This window comes from Chiloscyllium plagiosum, chromosome 26, assembly GCF_004010195.1.
Source record: "Chiloscyllium plagiosum isolate BGI_BamShark_2017 chromosome 26, ASM401019v2, whole genome shotgun sequence".
Classification (NCBI taxonomy): Eukaryota; Metazoa; Chordata; class Chondrichthyes; order Orectolobiformes; family Hemiscylliidae; genus Chiloscyllium; species Chiloscyllium plagiosum.
This window is the reverse complement of record NC_057735.1, coordinates 16,122,496-16,144,728: the sequence shown is the minus strand read 5'-3', so window position 1 is coordinate 16,144,728 and position 22,233 is coordinate 16,122,496. Positions and strand designations below refer to the sequence as shown.

At 39.8% G+C, this 22,233-nt stretch overlaps 1 protein-coding gene across 1 annotated transcript; it reads left to right on the top strand.

Annotated features, from left to right (window-relative positions):
* Nucleotides 1-2,050: 2,050 nt before the first annotated feature.
* Nucleotides 2,051-14,999, top strand: LOC122562933 (acidic mammalian chitinase-like). Its single transcript, XM_043716234.1, has 11 exons — nt 2,051-2,096; nt 2,183-2,384; nt 3,912-3,968; nt 4,406-4,571; nt 5,079-5,203; nt 8,298-8,424; nt 8,550-8,732; nt 9,661-9,777; nt 11,930-12,080; nt 13,773-13,988; nt 14,867-14,999. Exons 1-10 carry the CDS (start codon nt 2,051-2,053, stop codon nt 13,979-13,981), a joined length of 1,383 nt encoding a protein of 460 aa, XP_043572169.1. The 3' UTR covers nt 13,982-13,988; nt 14,867-14,999.
* The last annotated feature ends 7,234 nt before the right edge of the window (nt 15,000-22,233 follow it).

Below are 22,233 nucleotides of genomic sequence, written 5' to 3'. Positions count from 1 at the left end.
CCAGCTCAGTACCGTCCTCCTGACCTTCCCACCTGTCAATCTTCCTTCCCACCTATCTGCTCCATGTTCCTCTCAGACCTAAAACCATTACCCCCACCTCCATCCACCTATTGCACTCTCAGCCACCTTCCACTCAGAGGCTCCCAGCCTCATTCCTGATGAAGAGCTTTTGCCCAAAATGTCAATTTTTCCTGCTCCTCAGATGCTGCCTGACCTTCTGTGCATTTCCTGCACCATTCTAATCCTGTTCCTATTTTGAAATGAGATTACATCCACATAAAGCAAGGCTAAGAATATTTTTTTCTCGCAGAAGTTTGTGAACATTTTGAGCTCTCATTCTTAAAAAGCAGTGGAAACATTGCGCTTGATTATTTTTAAGGCAGTTCACTATAGATTCTTGATAAGCAAAGAGGTGAAAGGTTTTGGAGTAAGTAGGAAATTGGAGGAGTCAGATCATTCAATGGCAGAACAGACATGAGGACCTAAGTTACCCAATTCTGCTCCTAATCCGAATGTCATATGTTGCAATGGTTTTCTGCTGTTTTATAATGTAAATATGCATTTCAAAACCTTGGGCTGGTAGATCAAACAGAAAAATTATTAGAATTAGTACGTTCTATAGCCACATGCAATCAATACAAGGTCTTGCATTTTCAGTCCCTCTCTATTAGGTCCAATTCAGTTCAGAAAATTAAGACTCCATGTTAGGGAATTAATGCATCATATTAATCTCAATGCATAACATAAATAAAGAATAGTTCACATTTCTGTAACACCTTAAATATAGAAAACACTCGATTTTTGCCGAGCCAGGAGGAGCAGGAGTGCTACCCTTGGAAACACAGATATGGTAATGTGTACCCTTCTCTCCCTCATTGACCAAAAAGTATTTCTCCTGTAAGATGAGCTTGTAGGAACAGAACGGACACTGACAACCTGCACCAAAGGCCCAATATCCAGTTTTGGGATGGACTAATCTAATTTCTACCCCTGAAAACAAAAAATGCTAGAAATCACAGCACAGATGGAGAGAGAGAACAGGGCAATGTTTCAGCTCTGATGATGAGTTAGCTAGGCTCGAAGCATTAGCTTGCTCTCTCCATAGATGCTGCCAGACCTGCTGTGATTTCCAACACTTTTTGCTTTCAGTACAGAATCCAGCATCTGCAGTATTTTGATCCTAATTTTCACCCCATTGAGCTTGAAGGTGGCAAGCATGTATTAGTGCTGATGAGGGTATTAGCAGAAGATAGGGTAAGATAGGAGAAAAATTGAGCAATGGTGAAGAGGTGGAGAGTCCTTGAGATTGATCCAGCTCCCTCAGAGACAGAGTAAATAGAACTGTCTTTGAGATGAAGAGAAACTGGGAATTGACTAAGACACAAGTAAACCAGCAAGCTGGTTTGGGCTGAGGCAGAAGTCAGGAGATAGGAGTAAATTAGGATTGAGGACTCTGGATGACATATTCAGTCTTTCCAATGAAGATAGTTGAGGTTCATCCAAAATTGGCTGTTGATACATAATCTGACAGAAATAGAGCAAGAGATATTGCTCTTGAGATAGATCCAAGTCAATACACATATAGATTAGATTAGATTACTTACAGTGTGGAAACAGGCCCTTCGGCCCAACAAGTACACACTGACCAGCCGAAGTGCAACCCACCCATACATTTACACCTTTACCTAACACTACGGGCAATTTAGCATAGCCAATTCACCTGGCCTGCACATCTTTGGACTGTGGGAGGAAACCGGAACACCCGGAGGAAAACCACGCAGACACAGGGAGAATGTGCAAACTCCACACAGTCAGTCACCTGAGGCAGGAATTGAACCTGGGTCTCTGGCGCTGTGAGGCAGCAGTGCTAACCACTGTGCCACTGTGTCGCCCATGACCTCATATCTGTGTATAAAGGGCAGCAAATAATTGAGAAAAGTTTGATCTAACATAGAGCATCAGTGGATGCCATTTACTTGTTTAGTACTCTGAATATTATGAGCCCTTGAAACTTTAAGCACATTTCTACCATAATGTTGATACTTATTCTATGTTCTTCATTACAGCATTGGTCTTGTTGGCATGCCTGGAACTGGGTAAGTCTTCGTGTTTTTCAAGCTTTTGTAAACTCCACGCAATGAGTAAAGACTCTGTGCTGATTGTCATTTGTTATCTCTGGCAGGCTCTGCCTACAGACTGGTTTGTTACTTTACAAACTGGGCTCAATACAGACCAGGAGCGGGGAAGTACATGCCAGAGAACATAGATCCTTGCTTGTGCACACATCTGATCTACGCTTTCGCTGGAATGAAGGATAATCAAATCACCACCTTTGAATGGAATGATGTGACTCTCTACCACACTTTCAATGGCCTTAAAAACAAGTATAATTGGACTCTAAAAATTGTGATTGTATTAGCAATATTTAGTGTAGTTTGAGATTCTTATTATATTTTGCTGTATATTCAAAACTTTGTCCAGTTATGTACAATCACAATATGACTGACCAGCCAAATTGGTCATTTATAGTTGGAGTTGAGTTTTGTTGATTTGTTTTCCCTGGACAGACATTAGTCAATACATAATAGGTCTGGCAATGGCCTGAACAATCATGACAGCATTAACATGTGCCAAATACACAAAATCAAAACATGTAATATTCATTCAACAATGCAATTCATTGCTCTCGAGTCTATAAATCAAGCTAATGAGTTATTTTAATTCGAGTGCAACTAGAATATACTTACCACATGCACCAAATGTTGCACTTGAAATTGAAATTTATCGTGTGCAGGTGCTTGCTGCTGACATAAGTTATATAAAGTAGAGTATATGTATAGAAATGCTGGGCTTTGGCAGGAGCTGGAATTTCTGTTTACCAAAAAAGGGTGAGTGAGATGGCCTTTGTATTTTGACTGTTTCTATCAGCATACCAATGGCCAATACCTGTTAACAATATCAACATTGCACCCAGTGTTTTAATTTGATAGTAAGTAATTTTGTTTTCTTGCTCTAAAGCTGCTCTCTCACCATTTATCTAATCCTAGAGGCAACTATGTATTTTTGGTGATGAGCTTATAGTGCTTCAAGAAGATTGCTGACCATAAACTTCTCAAGGACAATTAGGGTTAGAAAATTAATACTGGCCTAGCCTCTGATGTCAACACCAAGTGATTGAATTTTAAAAAAGGGACCATGTAGGATAATGCAATGTGCTTTATATACAGAATCACAGAATTGTTACAAAGCAAAATGTTTCTCAATGGCCCACTATATCTCTACTGGTTTGCAGGTCAGCCATCCACCAACTTAAACGTATACTCCTTGAAGCTTTGAAGATCTTCTATGGTCTTGGATGAGGAAATGATGTTTTCTCTTGTAGGTGAATCCAGAGCCAGGACAAAATAAGGGGGTGGCCCTTTTAGGGTAGAGATGAAGGGATCTATTTCTCTAAGAGGTTTGTACAGCTTTGGAGCTCACTGCCTTAGAAGGCTGTGGAGTCTAGAACATTTAATATTTTTAAGTCTGAGCTACATAAATTCTTATGAGACAATGGAATCAAAGGTTGTCTGCAGTAGATGGGAATGTGGAGTTCAAAACACAAACAGATCAGGTATAATCTAATTAAACGGCTTGAGGAGCCAAATCACCTATTTCTGCTTTTTACTCAGAGGAATCTCTGTCTTCCATCACTGAGATACAATTGTAGCACCTTTCTTCTTTGATGTCACCTTCCCAACAGGTGACCTTTACCACCGAGAGGTGTTTCTGCTGAATTGCAATTTAACACTGAAAGGACAAAACAGTAAAAGTTTACGACACTAATGATTTTAAGTCATAGCAAAATTGTTAATTAATGCATTTGTACATGTTCTTTATTCTAAAAAAGCCATTGTTCATTTTTATTACAGAAATGGAAACCTTAAGACACTCCTGTCCATTGGAGGATGGAACTTTGGAACCCAGAAGTAAGATGAATGAATTTTTTTAGTGCTGGGTGACAAGTCAATCCTTTTCCAATTGTGCATAATGTTGAATAGGCTGGGCTTAAAGATATTTTTGGAAATAATGACCATGTAGGTTTACACAGATTGTCTGTGAATGAGTGTGCTGTGACTAACTTCAAATGTTTGTCAATTGTAAATCAAACGAGATTTGTGGGATGCTCTTTGTCTGAAAGGAAAGATTGCTTTTTACAGACTTAAGTTAGAACACCTACAAAAGATTGATTAAACTGTTTATTAGCAACAATGCAATAATCTACGATTATATTTTTCTGTAATATAATTAGTGTTTTGATACAGTTTGCAGGTTTAGTAGATATGAAGCTCTTCAATATTCTTGGGACAATTACAGAAACCAAAATGCACTTATTCTAACACTGCTTCATTCTACCCTCCTCTAGATTCACTGCCATGGTTTCCTCATCAGGAACTCGCCAAGTTTTCATTAAGTCTGTGATTAGCTTCCTGCGTGGTTATGGGTTTGATGGTTTGGATATTGATTGGGAATATCCTGGATCAAGAGGCAGCCCCCCACAAGACAAACGTCGCTACACTCTGTTACTGCAGGTAGTGCCACATGTATTTAACATGATGCTTATTCTTCTAGTTAAAACAAAGTATCTTTCAAGCTTTGTTTGGAATGTAGATTTCCTTTCAAGGTCCTCACTGAGGTCAGAGGTACAAGGATAGGCCTTTGAGCTTCTACAGCCTGTTCTGTGCCAATCAAGAAGGTCGTTGGCAGGTGTAAAATGCAGTTTTAGTGATTTGGTGAAACATGGAAGTGGAGTGTATATAGGTGAAAATATATGAATTTAGAGAGCAAAGTAGTTCAGTTGCAGCCTCATGAACCACTGTAATAAAAGCATGTCTGCTCTGACTACTGTGGAACACCTTTTAATTTAGGCTGTACTGAAACCAGGTCCTAACTCTGACTACAGACTTAGATTAAGTAGATTATTGTCCAACACTTGGATTCATTTTACAAAACTGGAAAACTCTTTCGGCTGAAGTTCACATTTCTCCAATTTGTGTGACCTTTTGCTAAGAGAGACTTCTTTCACTTTTACCTTTGAGGAACTGATGGCAGCCTTTGAAGCTGAGGGAAAAAGCACAGGAAGACCAAGACTGCTGCTCTCTGCTGCAGTTGCTGGTGGGAAGAGTAACATTGATCCTGGCTATGAAATTGCTCAGGTTGGACAGTAAGTATCCATATTATTCCTGCAGGCTTTTTATGCAGAGAAATTGTTTTTCTCTATTTTCTTTCCATTCCAGCAAATTTAATAAGTTTTCAGCTGAGCAATGAAGAACTCATAAGTACTTTGTTCAAACTCCAGATGTTGCTGAGTTGAATGATTCTAATTGAAGCAATATTCAAGATGCTCAGATTGTTTCTAGTATTGCCGTTCTTGTTCTGCACTATCCTGACACCTCTGACTGTACCTGGTCATCAGGTGAAGATAGTACTGGGCACTGCTTTGAGTCTCTGCAGAGTTAACTGCTATCTGTCTCTGCTGTCTACGCTGAGACATGAATGTATTGGTCAGGTGATGCCAGCAGAACTATGTTCTGGCAAGAAAATAGAAAGTCATCCAAAAAACAAATCATCTAATTCTGTCAGATTTTGAAGCAAGGTGATATAGAGTGGGGTAGGAAGCAGGAAAAGTAGAGAGAGAGGAACTGTGATGATAAGGTAAAGGAGAGAGGTCTTGAGAACAGGGATGGAGACGAGGGATGGAGCCTATTCCTGATGAAGGGCTTTTGCCTGAAATGTCGATTTTCCTGTTCCTCGGATGCTGACTGACCTGCTGTGCTTTTCCAGCACCACAGTCCTGACTCTGACCTCCAGCATCTGCAGTCCTCACTTTCTCCGACCAGATGTATTTGCCTACATATTAAAGCTTCATGAAGCCTGAGCTCCTTGAATGTTTGGGGCTTTGTAGCACAGATATTGCCTTGGAATTAATTAATTCTTGGATCTGAATTAGCTGAATATTGCAGACTCCTTGCAATCACCTTGCAGCCTCTTTTTTTTACACCCACCATTTAGAGACTCCTTCTCCTCCCCTTGTAGCTCCCCTTCTCCTCCAGAATCCCCTTGCATCTTTTTACCCACACCACCTTGCAGCATCTGATACCCCTCTACCCTTCTGTTGCAAACTCCATCTCCCATCCCTTTTCTTTCTGGTCTCTATTTCTCTCACACCCCAATTGTCTCCTTCTTCTCCTCTTCACCTCACTCTGTCGTCACCTCAGATAACCTTCTTTCACTTGCTTCTGATCCCCTACTCCTCACCTGGCAGTTTGAGATCACAACCATGACAAAATGTGGTTCTTTATCTCAGACTCGGCCAATTGTGACCCCAGATTGCAGCCTCCTCAAAAGACCGCCATCTCTGATGGTCTCCTCTGCTACTTGCTTCCGCAGTGACCTAATCACAACTACCACTTACTTCCTAACTGCTGGCTGTTCCTTCATTCACAGATTGAATCTGTAGTGATGGTAACAAGGTCAGGCAGATGGATTTCATAGAATATGAGTTAATTTGGTCCAATCAGGGAGCCCTGTCTGTCTGATATCAGAGTGTTAGAAATTGTATTTACTCTGGCTCTGAGGGAGCTGGATCAATCTCAATGACTCTCCGCATGTCAATAAAAGGTGACTTGGTGTCAGGATATCGGGGTCTGTGGAGTTATTTCAGAATCCCTCCCATGTTTGCCACTGATAGGCTCATGGTCCATTTCTGATCCTACATCCTGTGGTCAGTTCCTCCCCACTTCCTTCCATTCAACTAATAGGAGTGACTTTTCTCTGATTGTTTGCCCTGTTGAGTGAATCATTGTAGGGTATCTGGCCACTTTTGAGGCACATTTTGCATGCTATTTTGAGCATTGGTACATAGAAATGTGGTTGAACTCAGGTACCATTGCTACCCCCCTTGATCCATCATGATTATATTAGGATGTGTGAGTTCATTTAAGAATTTAAATAGGTCTCTTAGAGTTGTAGATTCATACAACCTAGAAATAGACCCTTCGGTTTGACCAGTCCATGCCAAACATTATCCCAAACTGAACTAGTCCCACTTACTTGCTCCTGGCCCATATCCCTCCAAACTTTTCCTATTCATGTACATGTCCAAATGTCTTTTAAACATTGCATTTGTTGCCACATCGAGCACTTTCTCAGGAAGTTCATTGTTTCAGACAAATCTAAGCCACTTGCTTCAAAGCTTGTGAGGAAATTGAGTGGAGCAACCTTCTAGCAGCCATTATGCAGAATGTTTCTTTTGTTTGCCATTCCAATTTCCGATTTTAAAAATTCCCAAATGTTCTTTACAGCCGTAATGTGCAAAGGTTTCAGTGGTGGCTCAACACTGCAACACTCTATGTATGACAGTCCAAGGTTCAAAATCCAGGACAAAAACATCTGTTCCCAGCTGAAACTCCAATGCAGTGCTCAGGGAATGCTGCACATTCACCTGTGATGATATAATGAAATATGGCCTGCCCAGTTGAATCGTGGAAAATCTTTCAAAGCAATATTGAAGGAAGAACTCTTCTAGTACTCTGGCAAACATTCATTCATCAGCTCACTCTTTTTTTCCTTCTTTCAAGAGGTATGGGTGTCATTGGCTGGGTCAGCATTTATTGCCAATCCCTGACTGCCTTTGAAAATATAGGGGTGAGTCCCTATCTTGAACTGCCATGGTCCGTTTGTTGCTGGTAGATCCAGAGTGATGAGAGGAAGGGAATTCAAGGATTTTGACCCAGTAACAGTGATGGATTGGCAATATAGTTCTATTGAAGGCTTGGGTGTGGTTTGGAGGGGTATGTGCATGCGGCGCTCTTCACATGCCTCTATTACCTTTATCCTTCAAGGTGCCAGAGGTCACAACCACTTGGAGCTTTCTGTTGAACGAGTTGCTACATGCACCTGGTATATAGTACATATTTAGCTCTGTGTGTGTTGTGGTGTAAACAGAGAGTGCAGAGCCAATCAAGGAAAGTGCTTTATCCTGGACAATTTCTTGAGTGTTGTTGGAGTTACCAGGACTTGAAGGGTGTCCTATTGGACATTTATGCCAATGCAGCAGTGAATATATGTTGAAAGTGTCACATCAGCTGTGAATTGCTTTGTCACATGGTGAGAATGTGAAATGTCCAATATAAATGCTACACTTTGTTTATTTTCTGTAGTTTTAATGTCAGAGCTCATTTATTTAATGATGCAGATTATAAACATTTATTTTAGGAAACAAACGTCCAGTATAACTTACATTTCTTCCCATACAGAGTTACTGACTTTTTAAATGTGATGACGTATGATTTCTTTGGGCCCTGGAGTCATTTCACTGGAGAAAATAGCCCTCTTTATCCTCTCCCAAATTCCCAAAGTGCTCTCAACTTGGAGTTAAATGTGGTACGTACTCATGAAAATCAAATTCAATTGTTTTATCATTACTGTTGAAAAATAGGTAACTACCTTTAATCAGATTGCTTGCAAAGTGCTTCAATGTTTTTATTTCATGTTTTTTTTTCCTGCAGAACTATGCAATGAATTATTGGAAAGACAATGGAGCACCTGCAGAGAAACTGAATGTTGGATTCCCTACATATGGCCACACCTTCAGACTGACCTCATCTGACACTGGAGTTGGAGCCCCAGCATCAGGTGCTGGACCAGCTGGGCAGTACACCAGACAAGCTGGATTCTTGGCATATTATGAGGTATTGATACTGATTGACCTTCCTTATTCCATAAGATTTATATTTACAAATGCTAACTAAGTTCTATGTTCTATGTTCTAAGCAAGGACTGAATTCTACTCTCCATAAGGACCAAAGATTACTGTGAGATTTACCCCATCATACAAACCTCCAACGTAGATTATGTAATATCTGATAATGTATCATGCTACCCTTATGCTGTTTGATTACTGGAAGTGTCTGGGATGGCTCTTTTAAAAAGATAGGCAGTCTGCTCTTAGAAAAGACACACAATCTCATCATCTGTCAATGCACACCATGACCCAACTTCAATGTCAGAGGAACAGGAGCTCAGACACATGTCATCTGACAACAAAGACATAATGTCACACTCTCCACCATTAAAAATATGTCTGATTGCTTTGCTCTAGCAATTGTTGTCAGTCTTGGTCAATGCACAAAGAGATAAAGGGGAGGATTTATCCCTTTGAAATCTCAACCTTGATTCCTGGATGTTTCACACAACAATTGCAGTTAATTCTTAACAGTTTGCATACCAACTTCGTTCACCAGTTCCACAGCTTTGGGAAGGTAAGGAAGCTGGTCTTGATGTCAGTTCTCAAATCAATTGTTTTCTTGTATATACGTATAAAGTCCAGAGGCACCTTTGACACATTCAGTGCCCCAGATCAGTGTGAGAAAGCATATCAACTTTCAACAATGGTATTGGTTCAGCATTTCATATTTACCAATAAAAATAAGTTTCCAACTTATCAAGTAACAGTTCTTCTATGTTTGAGATCTTTAATGGAGCAAAGCCAATAGCTGAATGAAACCAACAAGGAAAAGTGAAGTAAAAATTTCCAATAGTGTACATTTAAAACATTGCAACCCACCGAGCATTTGGAACTACTGATGACTTGAATACTAATGTCTCTCTTTTTGACAGATCTGTACATTTTTGAAAAGTGCCACTATGAAATGGAATGCCCCACAGATGGTTCCATATGCATATAAAGAAAATGAATGGCTTGGATATGACAATGTGAAGAGTTTTGGAAAGAAGGTATCTTTAATTAACTGTTTTTTTTACTTGTTGCTTTGTTGCAATATGTTTGACGTGTCTCATTACACCATTAGACTTGGATATTTGGAGCATGCACCTAGTGAAACAAAGTGTATTTATTGCTGGCCTTGAATCCTGACTCTCAGCCTTAATGAAGGAGAAAAACAGAAAACTGCCAACAGGGTGACAGAATGAAAATGGGTTGTCCTTGCCTGCTGAGTTTGCTCGTTGGGTGACTCTGAATTTAAGATGGATTTTTAAAATGCATTTTACCACTGGTTTTATTACTGATTATGTCCCTGACAGGAGAGTGTTGGGAGATGTTCATATTTCTGTCTTTTCAACTCTTTGTATCAAAGATACAAATGAATGTGTGAAAGAAACAGAGACAGTTTCTGAACTATCTCATTTCACAAATACCCTAATACAGCAACTTCAATGATTGGGGAGGTGGTGGTATACTGATAAATTCACTGGATTCTATGGCAGACAGTGAAATGTGAATTTAGCAAAAAAAAACTAGATCCATTTAATCACAACCGTGCAATCACTGTTGATTGCTGCACAAAGATTCCCTAATGTCCTTTAGGGAAGGAAATCTGCCTCTTTACATGTTTGGAAATGGAAAAGTCCTGGGAAAAATTGACATACAGAGAGATCTAGGTGTTCAGATCCATTGTTCCTGAAAGCAACAATGCAAATCAATAGAGTGGTCAAGAAGGCATACGGCATGCTTTCTTTCATTGGATAGGGTATTGAGTACAGGAGTTGGCAGGTCATGTTACAATTCTATAAGACTTTGGTTCTGCCATATTTGGAATACTGTGTACAAGTTCTGGTTGCGACATTACCAAAAGGATTTGGATGTTTTGGAGAGGGTGCAGAGGAGGATCACCAGGATGTTGCCTGGTATGGAGGGTACTAACTCTGAAGAGAGGTTGAGTAGATTAGGATTATTTTCATTAGAAAGGCCGAGGTTGAGGGGTGACCTGTCTGAGGTCTACAAAATCATGAGAGGTATAGACAGGGTGGATAGCAAGAAGCTTTTTCCCAGAGAAGGTGACTCAATTTACTATGGTTCATGAGTTCAAAGTGAGAGGAGAAAGGTTTAGGGGAGATATACATGAAAAGTTCTTTACACAAAGCGTGATGGGGGCCTGGAATGCATTGCCAGCGGAGGTGGTAGAGGCGGGCACGCTGGCGTCATTTAAGATGAATCTCGACAGATACATGAATAGGCAGGGAGCAGAGGATACAGATCCTTAGAAATTAGGTGGCAGGTTTAGATAGAGGATCTGGATCAGCTCAGGCTTGAAGGGCCTGTTCCTGTGCTGCAATTTCCTTTGTTCTTTGTTCTGGACTACATGTGGTCCAGGACCTAACTGCCATCTGGTTAATTCAGCATTAACAGTAAATGCTGGACATGCAGTGTGCCCACATTCTGTCAATGAATAAAGAAAATGGAATATCTGTTTTAATAGAGTAGAGTAGAGTAGTTTTTATTTGTAATTTCTACCATATACAACTGATACAGTAAAAATGAGACAGTGTTCCTCCAGGTCTGAGGGTGCTACATGGACAGCACAAACTACACAATCGTACATGGCGTAAAGTGCATAAGAAGTGAAAAACACGCAAGTTACAGTGTAATAGAAGAATGATGAATAATAAACATTTTTCTAGCAGCAATATGAAGTAATTTCAGATGGGAAAGAGTCCAATTGTAATGTGTTAAGGAGCCTGATGGCCTGGAGGAACAAACTGTTGCACAGTCTGGCCCTGAGAGACTAAAAGCTCCAGTATCTTCTGCTATATTGCAGGAGAGAGAACAGTTTGAGTGAGGAGTGTATGGGGCCTTCCACAATGCTCTTAGCCTTTCGGATGCAGCGTGTGGTGTAAATGTCTGTAATGGAGGGAAGAGAGAGAAAATCATAAAAGTAAAAGTTTCATTCTCTTCCAGTGTATGATAAAAGTAGAATGTATCTGTATTTATCAGAAGATAGCAGTGGTACCTTTGGGCATTTCCACAATTTGAAAAGAGTTTTTTTTTTGTATTTAGTTGCAGTGTATTGTAAACATTACTTTGTATTTGTGGCAAAAATTGCTTGCAAACAAGAATTTATGAAGTGAATTTGCGAACAATGTCTTCTAGGTTGAATGGCTGAGAAACAATAATTATGGAGGAGCTATGGTCTGGGATCTTGCTCTGGATGACTTTTCTGGTGCTTTCTGCAACCAGGGACCTTATCCTCTCATCAACACCCTGCACACAGGGCTTGGAATCTCTGCGGGTAATTGTCAGGGTTCTTTAATCTTGGGATCTTGTCACAAAGTCAGCAATCATTAATGAGTAAAATAACTTAGCAATTATTTGGATTATATAAATAAATTTCAATTTCAAAGTTGTTGGAAATACAACAGTTTGAATAATACAAGATTGCTGAGTGTGTAGGATCATAAAATCCATACAAGGGATGAATCATGCAGTAAAATACTGAAACATTCTTATCCATTGTTTATGGTAATATTGGGCAAGTCAGATCCCAAAGTGAAAATGTGGCTTCACAGACCGTAACTTTTATTTTTTTCTATTTGTTTACCATTGTGGCCAGTATGGATCATAGTTGTTAGAATCTGCCAATATACCTTTAACAGAACAATTTAAAATTTGTTTCACACAAAAGAAAAAAAAAACCACAAACTATTTTACACCATGTAACGAATTGTTGAAACTGTCACAATAAAAATAACAAAAATAAAGATTCAACTCTTTCACTCTCAGCAGCAACCTTACAGATAGTGAAACCTCAGTAAAGAGTCACCCTGTTTCTAGTTTAAAGTTCGTCATTCAGCTGACATGGCTAAACTTGGTCTATTCCTGATAAATTTCTGTATTCACTTTACGCTATTTTCTTCAGATAATGTCTTTTCTTGATACTCTTATGCAAACCCACTAATGCAGATCACTTATTTCTCAACGTGTTCCTTAAGTTCATGTATTTATCAGCCCCGCCGGTGTCATCTTAAGCCATCTGTTTTTGGAGTTTTCCTCTTATTAGTTTTTTAAGCCACTTAGAATTTCTGGTCTTCTGCATTGACTGTTTTAGAGACAATTAAACTAATAACATTATTGCTGCCATAGACCTGTTCCCATTGACAGAAATCTATCTCCTTATTGACCTTCTGGATTGTTCTGCCTTTTGAAAATATTTTTTTCTTAGTTTCTATCTCACTGTGTCAGAGAAAAATGGCAATGATCCTTTTTTTCTCTTCTACTCTTAGTTTTCTGAAGCACTATCCATTCTCCTCAAGAGACCTTTTTCAAAACCCCAATTAAATCCATGTAAACAACATTCTAAACAACCACTCACCATTCAAAGAACTCAAAAAATGAAAATAAAGCTAAAACTATATTATCTCCTTTCTTAACACATGCAATACTGGAATACAAATCAAACTCCAAGCAAAACATGGTTCTAACAATGCTGGAATTCAAATTTTCAAGTAATAGTAATAATTCGATATCATAAATCTTCATCACACTGTTAACAGGGTAAGTCAAGAATTTGTACTGGTTGTTGCATCCAGTGTGTATGGGCACTCTAAAAAGTCAAAGATTGTCATTGTACTATTGCGTTTAAATTTAAAGGGATAACATGTCATGATGCAATTTTATCAGGTTTTTCAGAGCGCGTTCCATGGGAGCTACCACATATATTGTGTAAATTAACTTAAAATAAATCTATAATTAAAACACACCTCAAAGTTTGCACTGCAGCAAACACACTGCAACAATGTCACAAGATTTTCTCAGTTGCTCTTCGTGAATTGAACTTGCAAGTAACTTATTTGTAATACCACAGTTCTTCCTGAAACGTTTCAATGCACCATCTGTCCTTGACTGGCCATGCTTATCTTTGTTTGTTACCAATTTTGAAGCAAGTGATGAATCAATGAATTTTGTTTCTTTCTAGCTTGCGTCCCATCTAAAACAGCACTGCGACCAGCTGTTTCTCCTGTGCAGGCTCCCAATGGTAGTGGCAGCGGTGGAAGTGGATTCTGTGTTGGCAAAGCTAATGGTGTCTATGCTGATTCAAAAGCCAAGAACAAATTTTACCAGTGTGTGAATGGAGTGACCTACCTGAAGCACTGTGCTACTAGTCTAGTCTTTGACCCTTCCTGTGACTGTTGCAGCTGGGCATAAGTAGAAGGTAAGGATTCTTGCTAATCTAAGTAACAATTGAAAGCAGACATTCTGTGTAAATCAGTAATATTCATTTGGTGTAAAATATCAATGAAGTCTTTAGTAGGAGTCCGAAAGGAACCTATCAGAACCTCAACATGGATAGACTGATAAATTTTAATCCAAACATGGTTTGCTGGTTGTACAATTTCAGCAAATCCTGACAATGTGTATACCAAATGAACATATTTTCATTGTCCTTTGGTTGAATTGAATGGTATGCTCCCACAGATGGTGTTATTTTCCTTTTGTTATCAGATGCTGTGTTGTTTGCAAGGCTTATCTTAACTGTCCATCCATTAATTACCTTTGACAATTAGCCACCTTCTTGAACTGCTGCACCTCCCATTGCAGTATTCTGATATCATAGTTATCTGAAGGAGCAAGAAAATAATTAAAATGAAAAAGTAGATTGAATATATATGCTGGTTATATCACTGATGTCATAGAATCCCTACAGTGAGGAAACAGGCCACGCAGTCCATCGAGTCCACATCAACTCTCCAAAAAGAATCTCATTCAGATCCCCCCCTCCATCCCTACCTGTAACCCTGCATTTTCCATGGATAACCCACCTAGCCTGCACATCTCTGGACACTGTGGGCATTTTAGCATGGCCAACCCACCTAACCTGCACATCTTTGGTCTGTGGGAGGAAGCCAGAGCATCTGAAGGAAACCCACATGGACACAAGGAGAATGTGCAAACTCTGCACAGACATTCACCTGAGGGTGGAATCAAATCTGGATCCCTGAAGCCGTGAGGCAGCAGTGCCCCATGGGTTAGTGATGTGGCTTTGAGTATTATCTTTTCAGGGAAAATACTAAAATAATCCTTATTTTTCAGGTCTGCAATCAAACTTCATTGGGCACAAATGCAGCTTCAACTATTCTTCAATGTAATTACCGAAGTGAAGTTAATTTTCGGATAAAGACCATTATGAATTTGTCTCAGATCAAGATTTGAATGGCAGCTGAAACAGTAAATAAAATAATTGATTTATACAGAAAACAGTTTGCTTGGTACTTTTTTTTAATGAATGATGTACAATTTCAGTTGAAAGGAATTCAGTTTCATGGATTCCATCTGACACAGTTCAAAGCAGAAACTGATGTTTGAAAGTTTGACACAAGTTCAAAGGACTGCATTTCTATATCTCCAAGCATTCCAATCCTTCACAGAGAAAACACTTTTGGTTCAGCACAAGAGAGAATCTGGAGCAAACTCATTTCTGATACAAGGACAGGGTATGCAGGAGAACCTCAACAAGTCTGGCAGCACCTGTGGAGAAAGAAAGTGTTAATGTTTCGAGTCAAATATGACTCTTTTTCACTTTTGATATTACACATTGTGCAAGCATTTGTTTTCACAAGAAAAATAATTTTATGTAGAAAAGTAGTAATGGTTTGTGAGACAGGAATGGGGCAGGGTAGAATTTTTTATTTATTGACAGACCGTTTCTGATGGGAAACATTGCTTTCTGTTAGATTCCCACCTGACTGTCAGGATTCATTTTTACTCATTCTTGACATTTGAGTAGATCCTTCAAGGCCAGCTTTTATTGTTCTTCCCCAGTTGCCCTTAAAGATGGTAGTGAGCTGCTTCGTTGAACTTCAGCAGTCCGTCTAGACTGTGTACATCCATAGTACTGCTACAGGAATTCCAGGATTTTAACTTAGTCATAGAGTGGTAGAGTCATAGAGCACAGAAACAGACCATTTGGGTCCAACCAGTTCATACCAACCATGTCCCAAACTAAATTATTCCCAACTGCCTGAACTCAGTCCATGTCCCTCCAAACATGTCTTACCCATGTACTTATCTAAATGTCTTTTAAACTCGGTAACCGTAGCCACATCAACCACTTCCTCTAAAAGCTCATTCCACACATGAACCATTCTGTGTGTAAAATAATTGCCTTTCTCCACTCATCTTAAAAATATGCCCGCTAGTCTTGAAATCCCATACCTAGGGAAAAGGCATCTGCCATTCCCTCTATCTATATCCCTCATTACTTTATAAAACTCTATAAGGTCAGCTCTCAACTTTCTACACTCCAGTGAAAACGTCTCAGCTTATCCAGCCTCTCCTAATACCTCAAAGCCTCCATTGCTGGCAAAAACCTGGTAATTTGTTTTCTGAACCCTCTCCAGCTTAATAATATATTTCCTGGAACAGGGTGACCAGAACTGGACACATTATTCCAGATGAGGTCTCACCAACATCCTGTACAACCTCAACACAACTTCCCAACTCTTATATTCAAAGTGATTGTGAAGGAATGGAGATACAGTTCTAAGTCAGAGTATTGTTTGATTTGGAGAGGATCATAGAGGGGATGCTAACCCCATGATTGCTCACCTTGTTCCTTTGGTTGTTAGTGCATGTGGGTTTGGAAAACACTGTCAATAAAGTCTTGGAGCATTGCTGTAGTGTATCCTGTTAATGCTACATGTAGCTGCCACTGTGCACTTATTTGTTCATGAGTCCCTCGCAGATGATGATAACTCTCATCCACTCTCAAGGTGAGTCTGTAGGTGGTTGTACAGACTGATGCAGCTGCCACAGGCTCTGTTACACTAAGGCAGGTGGTAGTCATGGGAAGGTCACACTCCTTATGCCATTTCCACCTGGCTTTCCTGACAGGAAGTCTCAAGGAGCTTGATGTCTTCCCGGATGCTCCTCCTCTACTTTGGATGGTCCGGGGCCAGTCATTCCCAGGTGTCCTTGGGAATGCTACACTTCACCTCTCCACCTTGGGTTCGCCTGCTGTTTTGGAGCTGGGACTAGAGCACCTGCTTAGGGAGTCTCGTGTTGGTCATGCAAACAATGTGCCCAGCCCACAGTAGTCGATCAAGGGTTGTCAGTGCCTTGATGCTGGGAATGTTGGCTTAGTCAAGGACACTGGTGTTAGTGCATCTATCTTCCCAGTGAATCACAGGATCTTGCGCAGGCAGTGCTGGTGGTACTGCTCCAGTGCCTTGAGGTGTCTGTTGTCTCAGTCCACAACTCAGAGTCTTACAGGAGGGTGGGAACCACCACAGCTCTGTAAACCATGATCTTGATGCTGGATCTGATGTTGTTGCCCTCAGGCAGCTGAAGGCTGCACCAGCACGCTGGAGGTAATGCTGAGTCTCTTCATCAATAGTTTCTTCATCAATAACAACGTCAGATCCACTATGCACTAGTGATGGAGGGAGTGACTATTTAAGGTGGTAAACAGAGTGCTGATCAAACATGTTCCTGTAACATGGATTATGTCAGGCATTTTAAGTGTTGTTGAGCTACAACAGTTTTTGTTGCTCTTTCCTCTTGTCTGTTGTGATGATGCTGCTCCTTTAACAAGATTATATTGTCCTTGGTTTTTTTAAGAATGGTCATAAAGACACGTTTTTACCCAGGTTCCATGGTGTCTAGATTTGAAGGGTTTGAGAGTCAATTTGATTATAGCTATTAAATACTGTTTCAAGTAAAAGGCTTTCAAGTTTTAAAAAAGAACACTTGTACAATGAAAGGAGGGTGGCCAGTTTTGTCAGCTCAGCTTTTCTCTGGTTTTAGTAAGCAGTCAGTTGTGAAGCTGCTGGGCCCAAAGAAGCAGGTCCATGCTGATCCTCTCCCTCTCTGACATCTCTCCTGTAAGACCCTGTGTTGGATTTTTCCTTTTTTGGCAAAGGGGTGTTTATGGGGATTGTTACAAGTATTTGGAATAGCATCACTAAATTGGGATAATCTGTGCAGTTTTTGGATCGGTTAAGTTATTCTGCATTCTGGTCTCTTTTGTTTGTGCTTCATTTGGTGATCTTGCAAATAAATTCTGTTGGGTTTAAAACTAAGTGGTTGGGCCAGCTGCATCACTCCTGGATTATCCACTCTACACCCGCTTAAACCAACAAGCAAACATCTTACTAAGTTCACCTCATTAACTACTCTATCCACCATTATGATGTCCCTCTTACCTGATTCTAACCTCATCTTATCCTCAATATGACGGTGCTAAATGAGATAGACTTCAAACAGATCTAGCAACTCAAGACTGTGCATCCATGAGGCACTGTGTGTCTTCAGCAACTGTAGAATTGCATTCCAAAACAATCTGTAACCTCATACACAGCATACCCCACCACTCATTATCATCAAGCCAGGGAATCAATCTTGGTATCATGAATAGTGCAGGAGGGCATGCCAGGAGCAGCACCAAGTATACCAAAAAGAAATGAGATGTAAACCCAGTTAAACTACAAAATCTTCCCTGACTCCCACATAAACGGGAACATCCTTCCTGTATTTACCTTTAGTCGTGTTAGAATTTTATAGGTTTTATGAGAATCCCCTCATTCTTCTAAACTCTGGTGAATATAATCTTAACTGATCCAATCTTTCTTCATATGTCAGTCTTGCCACCTCAGTGCTGTAAACTCAGTCAAGGCATTCCATGTCAAAATTAAGTCCACGTAAGTGGTATAAATTTGTGGAAACTTTTCTGGATTTTTACCACATAGTTCTGCTGTTAGTAATTTCATTTGCTATACACTTCAGTGGTTTGGAAATTGTAGATTTAACCACACCTGGATCATAAATCCCACAAACATTTGGCATTCTTCTGTTACTACCAAACTTGTGCCATCTACATTGATGCCTTGTCCATGTGCATTCCTGCTTTAAAACTTTCCATTTCCCAGATATCTTCAACTGTACGTTCCTGTACTTGTCTTTTGCATAGCAGATTTGCAGCTTAGAATCTTGCAACTCTCGCATTTTTAGGATTGTGCCCTGTGAAAGAAGGGTCCATGGATGCTGTCTCGTCTTCAATGTTTTACTCCAGTAATAACCGTGTTGGGGTAGTAATGGGGTTGGTGGGGGATAGGGGGAACTGATGACAGTCTGAGTAATCTGCAAGATGCTGTACAATCTTGAAGATGACCATTGAGTGGTGTTCTCATGTCGAGAAGGTACTGCATCAATTTGATGCAGGCTGACCATTACTTTTTTCCTGACTGATCATTCCCAATACTAGCACATCATGAACATCCTTTAAGTTCCTTGCTCTGGGGTGACCAATCCCATCGCTTCACCAGGCTTATGGGGTGAAGACGTCTTCTCCCATTCCTCCAAATTGCTCTTTCCAGTGACTCATCAGTCCAAGTAAAGATCGTCACATACATACTGATGTTGGGCCATTTAATTTAACTACTGTCTCTATTTTCCATTGCTTAATACTCTTCTCCTAGTCTAAGACACAACCTCAGGAACTTACATTAAAATAAAACAAAGAACTGCTGATGCTGGAGATCCGAAACAATAATAGAACTTACTGGTGCAACCCAGCGGGTCTGGCAGTATCTGTGAGGAGAAAGTATCGGTCACTGGACTCAAAAGATTAACTCTGATTTCTCTTCACAGATGCTGCCAGACCTGCTGAGTTTCACCAGCAGGTTCTGCGTTTGATTCAGAAACTTGCATTTAGGGTTCACTTTGAGTCCCACTCTGCTGTAGTGGTTGTAAAACTTCTGCCTAATGGACATTTCTTCCTCTCACTTTCTATGAATAGCAACCAATTAAGTCTTGCACTCTGGTTGACTGAAAGCCTCAGTTCATTTCCCATACCTTGATCGATTATAATCTTAACTGATCCAATCTTTCTTCATATGTCAGTCTTGCCACCTCAGTGGGAATGATCAGTCAGGAAAAAGGTAGTGGTCAGCCATGGCATCTTGATGCAGTATCTTCTCGACATGAGAACACCACTCAATGATCACCTTCAAGATTGTACAGCATCTTGCAGATTACTCAGACTGTCATCCATTCCCTCCATCCCCCACCAACCCCATTACTACTCCAACACGGTTATTACTGGAATGAAACATTAAAGACGAGACAACATCCAGTAGCGGATTGATCCATGAACCCTGCTTTCACAGGGCACAGGTCTTTTGTGAAAATTCTGTGAGAGAGGTATTCCATTGTATTGTTGTTCAGTAAAGGTAAAGGCAGACTTGCATGAATCTTCAGAGCATCATTGGGTAGCACAGTGGTTCAGTAGTTCACACTGCAGCCTCACAGCACCAGGTACCTGGGTTTGATTCCACCCTTTGGTGACGGTCTGTGTGGATATAGTTAAAAATCACACAACACCAGGTTATAGTCCAACAGGTTTATTTAGAAGCACTAGCTTTCGGAGCGCTGCTCCTTCATCAGGTGGTTGTGGATTATAAGATCGTAAGACACAAAATTTTATAGTAAAAGTTTACAGTGTGGTGCAACTGAAATGATTTATTGAAAAAGATCTGGATTGTTTGTTAAGTCTCTCATCTTTTAGCATGACCATGTTGGTTTCAGTTCTTTTATATGTAAATTGAAAAACCTTTTTAAAAGTTACATTCTTAAGTGAACTTTAACAATTGGTGTCATGTCGGCCCAGAGAATGCATTTAGGGTGTGAGCTGCCTTGTGTGAGACCATCAGTGCCACAGACTTTACCACAGACTTTGGTGAAATGCAGCAAGAGAATTTGATAGGTCTTGAGGAGAGAGCCCCTCCATCAAACTTGACAAAATTGACACCTTGCCAAATAGAAAAATGAGATTCAGCCCTTAGTTTTTTTGTGATGTACTGATTCAGGAAAGAAAAAACAATAATTCAGTCACAGCAGCAACTGTGATGCACCCAAAATGAAAAGCCCTGGGAGAAAAAAAGCCCAAGACAGTGAAAGCCCAGAATTGCAGATGCTGGAAATCTGAAACCCAAAACCAAAATGCTGGAGAAATTCAGCAGGTTGGTCAGCATCTGTGAAGAGAGAATTAAAGTTAATGTTTCAGAGCTGATTTGACTCTTTTTTTAGAATTGTTGTAGGGTTGATATCTTTTCTATTGGTTCCATAATTGATTAATTTTGGCTTAATTAAAACACAGTAATAATAATTAAATCAAGGTTCACAGAGTAATAATTCAATTCAGGTTTACTTAAAATTGAAAAGCAAAGATGAAATTAGATGTTTAGAAAAGCACATTACAAAGTTACTGATTGCCAGCTGTAGGTCTACATGGTTTTATGAAATTCCTTAGTTCCCTTGTAATAGACACCACTCTTTCCCTAATCCTCTGCAATGGAAGTGTGGCTGCTCAATCTGTTTATTATTTTCAATTTTGAAAAGTTTGAAAGATGGTGTCTCCACTTTGTGGTGACCCCTGTTTCTCTTAACTATTTCATACATGTGATGAAGATGTAGCTTTAAGAGATTATATTGACCTTTTTTTTGAAGAGAGGTTTTAAGGCAGAGATACTAAGCTGACGAGTGAAGATCTGTAAAGTAAACAGCTTAGGAGATCTTAGGGATTTTATATAAAAAACACAATAGTAGTAGCCTGGATGGGTGTGGCTAGCTGTCACAGACCAGGATTTCTAGTTTTTAAAAAATCTTTTGGTTTAGCTTTAAGCAGTTGCTGTTGGAGTCTTAACAAGGCAGAAGCTGCTGGAGTTTTGAAAAATTAGAACTTATCATTTCCCTCTCTCAGTTACAGATACAGGGGTTTTTCTCTGCTGTTGGGTTACCTGTGAGACAAATCGATTTTTCTGAATTTGCCTTTTTGCCAAGGGGTATGTTTTTTTGGCTGTTACTATGTCGTAGCAGCAAATTAATAATAGTTACTGTATCTATTATTCAGTTAGGCTTTCCAGGAGAGTAAAGTTCTTCTTTCATTTTGTTGTATTTTAGGTATAGAGTTTAAATCAGTTATGTTTTGCTTAATGTTGAGTAGTCTGACCAATCGAGTTGCATCTGGAACACAGGCTTTAAAGTAAGAAAAATTTAAGGTCTAGGCTATCTTCTTAAAATATTTTGAGGGGGTCTGGTCTGGTCCATAACATACTTAAGAGAACTACATAGAATTAACATAACATTAACAAGTTATTTGGCTGAACAGGTCTATGCTGTAATTTATGCTGACGAAAATAGCTTTCATTCAATTGTTCAGTGTTAGCATTAGAGTAAGCTAGCTGTTTCTGAAAGCTGGCCAGCTGAAGGGCAGCAGTTTCAGAACTTGTTTCAGTGACTGCATGCATGAACTGTTAACTCGAAACTTATGAAGTGGAGCCATGCGATTTATCTGGAATTTCTGGAATTCAAAGTACTATTAAATTAGACTCAGTGATCCCTGACGTTCTAATCTAGTTGATGAATAATCAGTATTTATTATCTTGGTTAGGGAAGGTTAATGG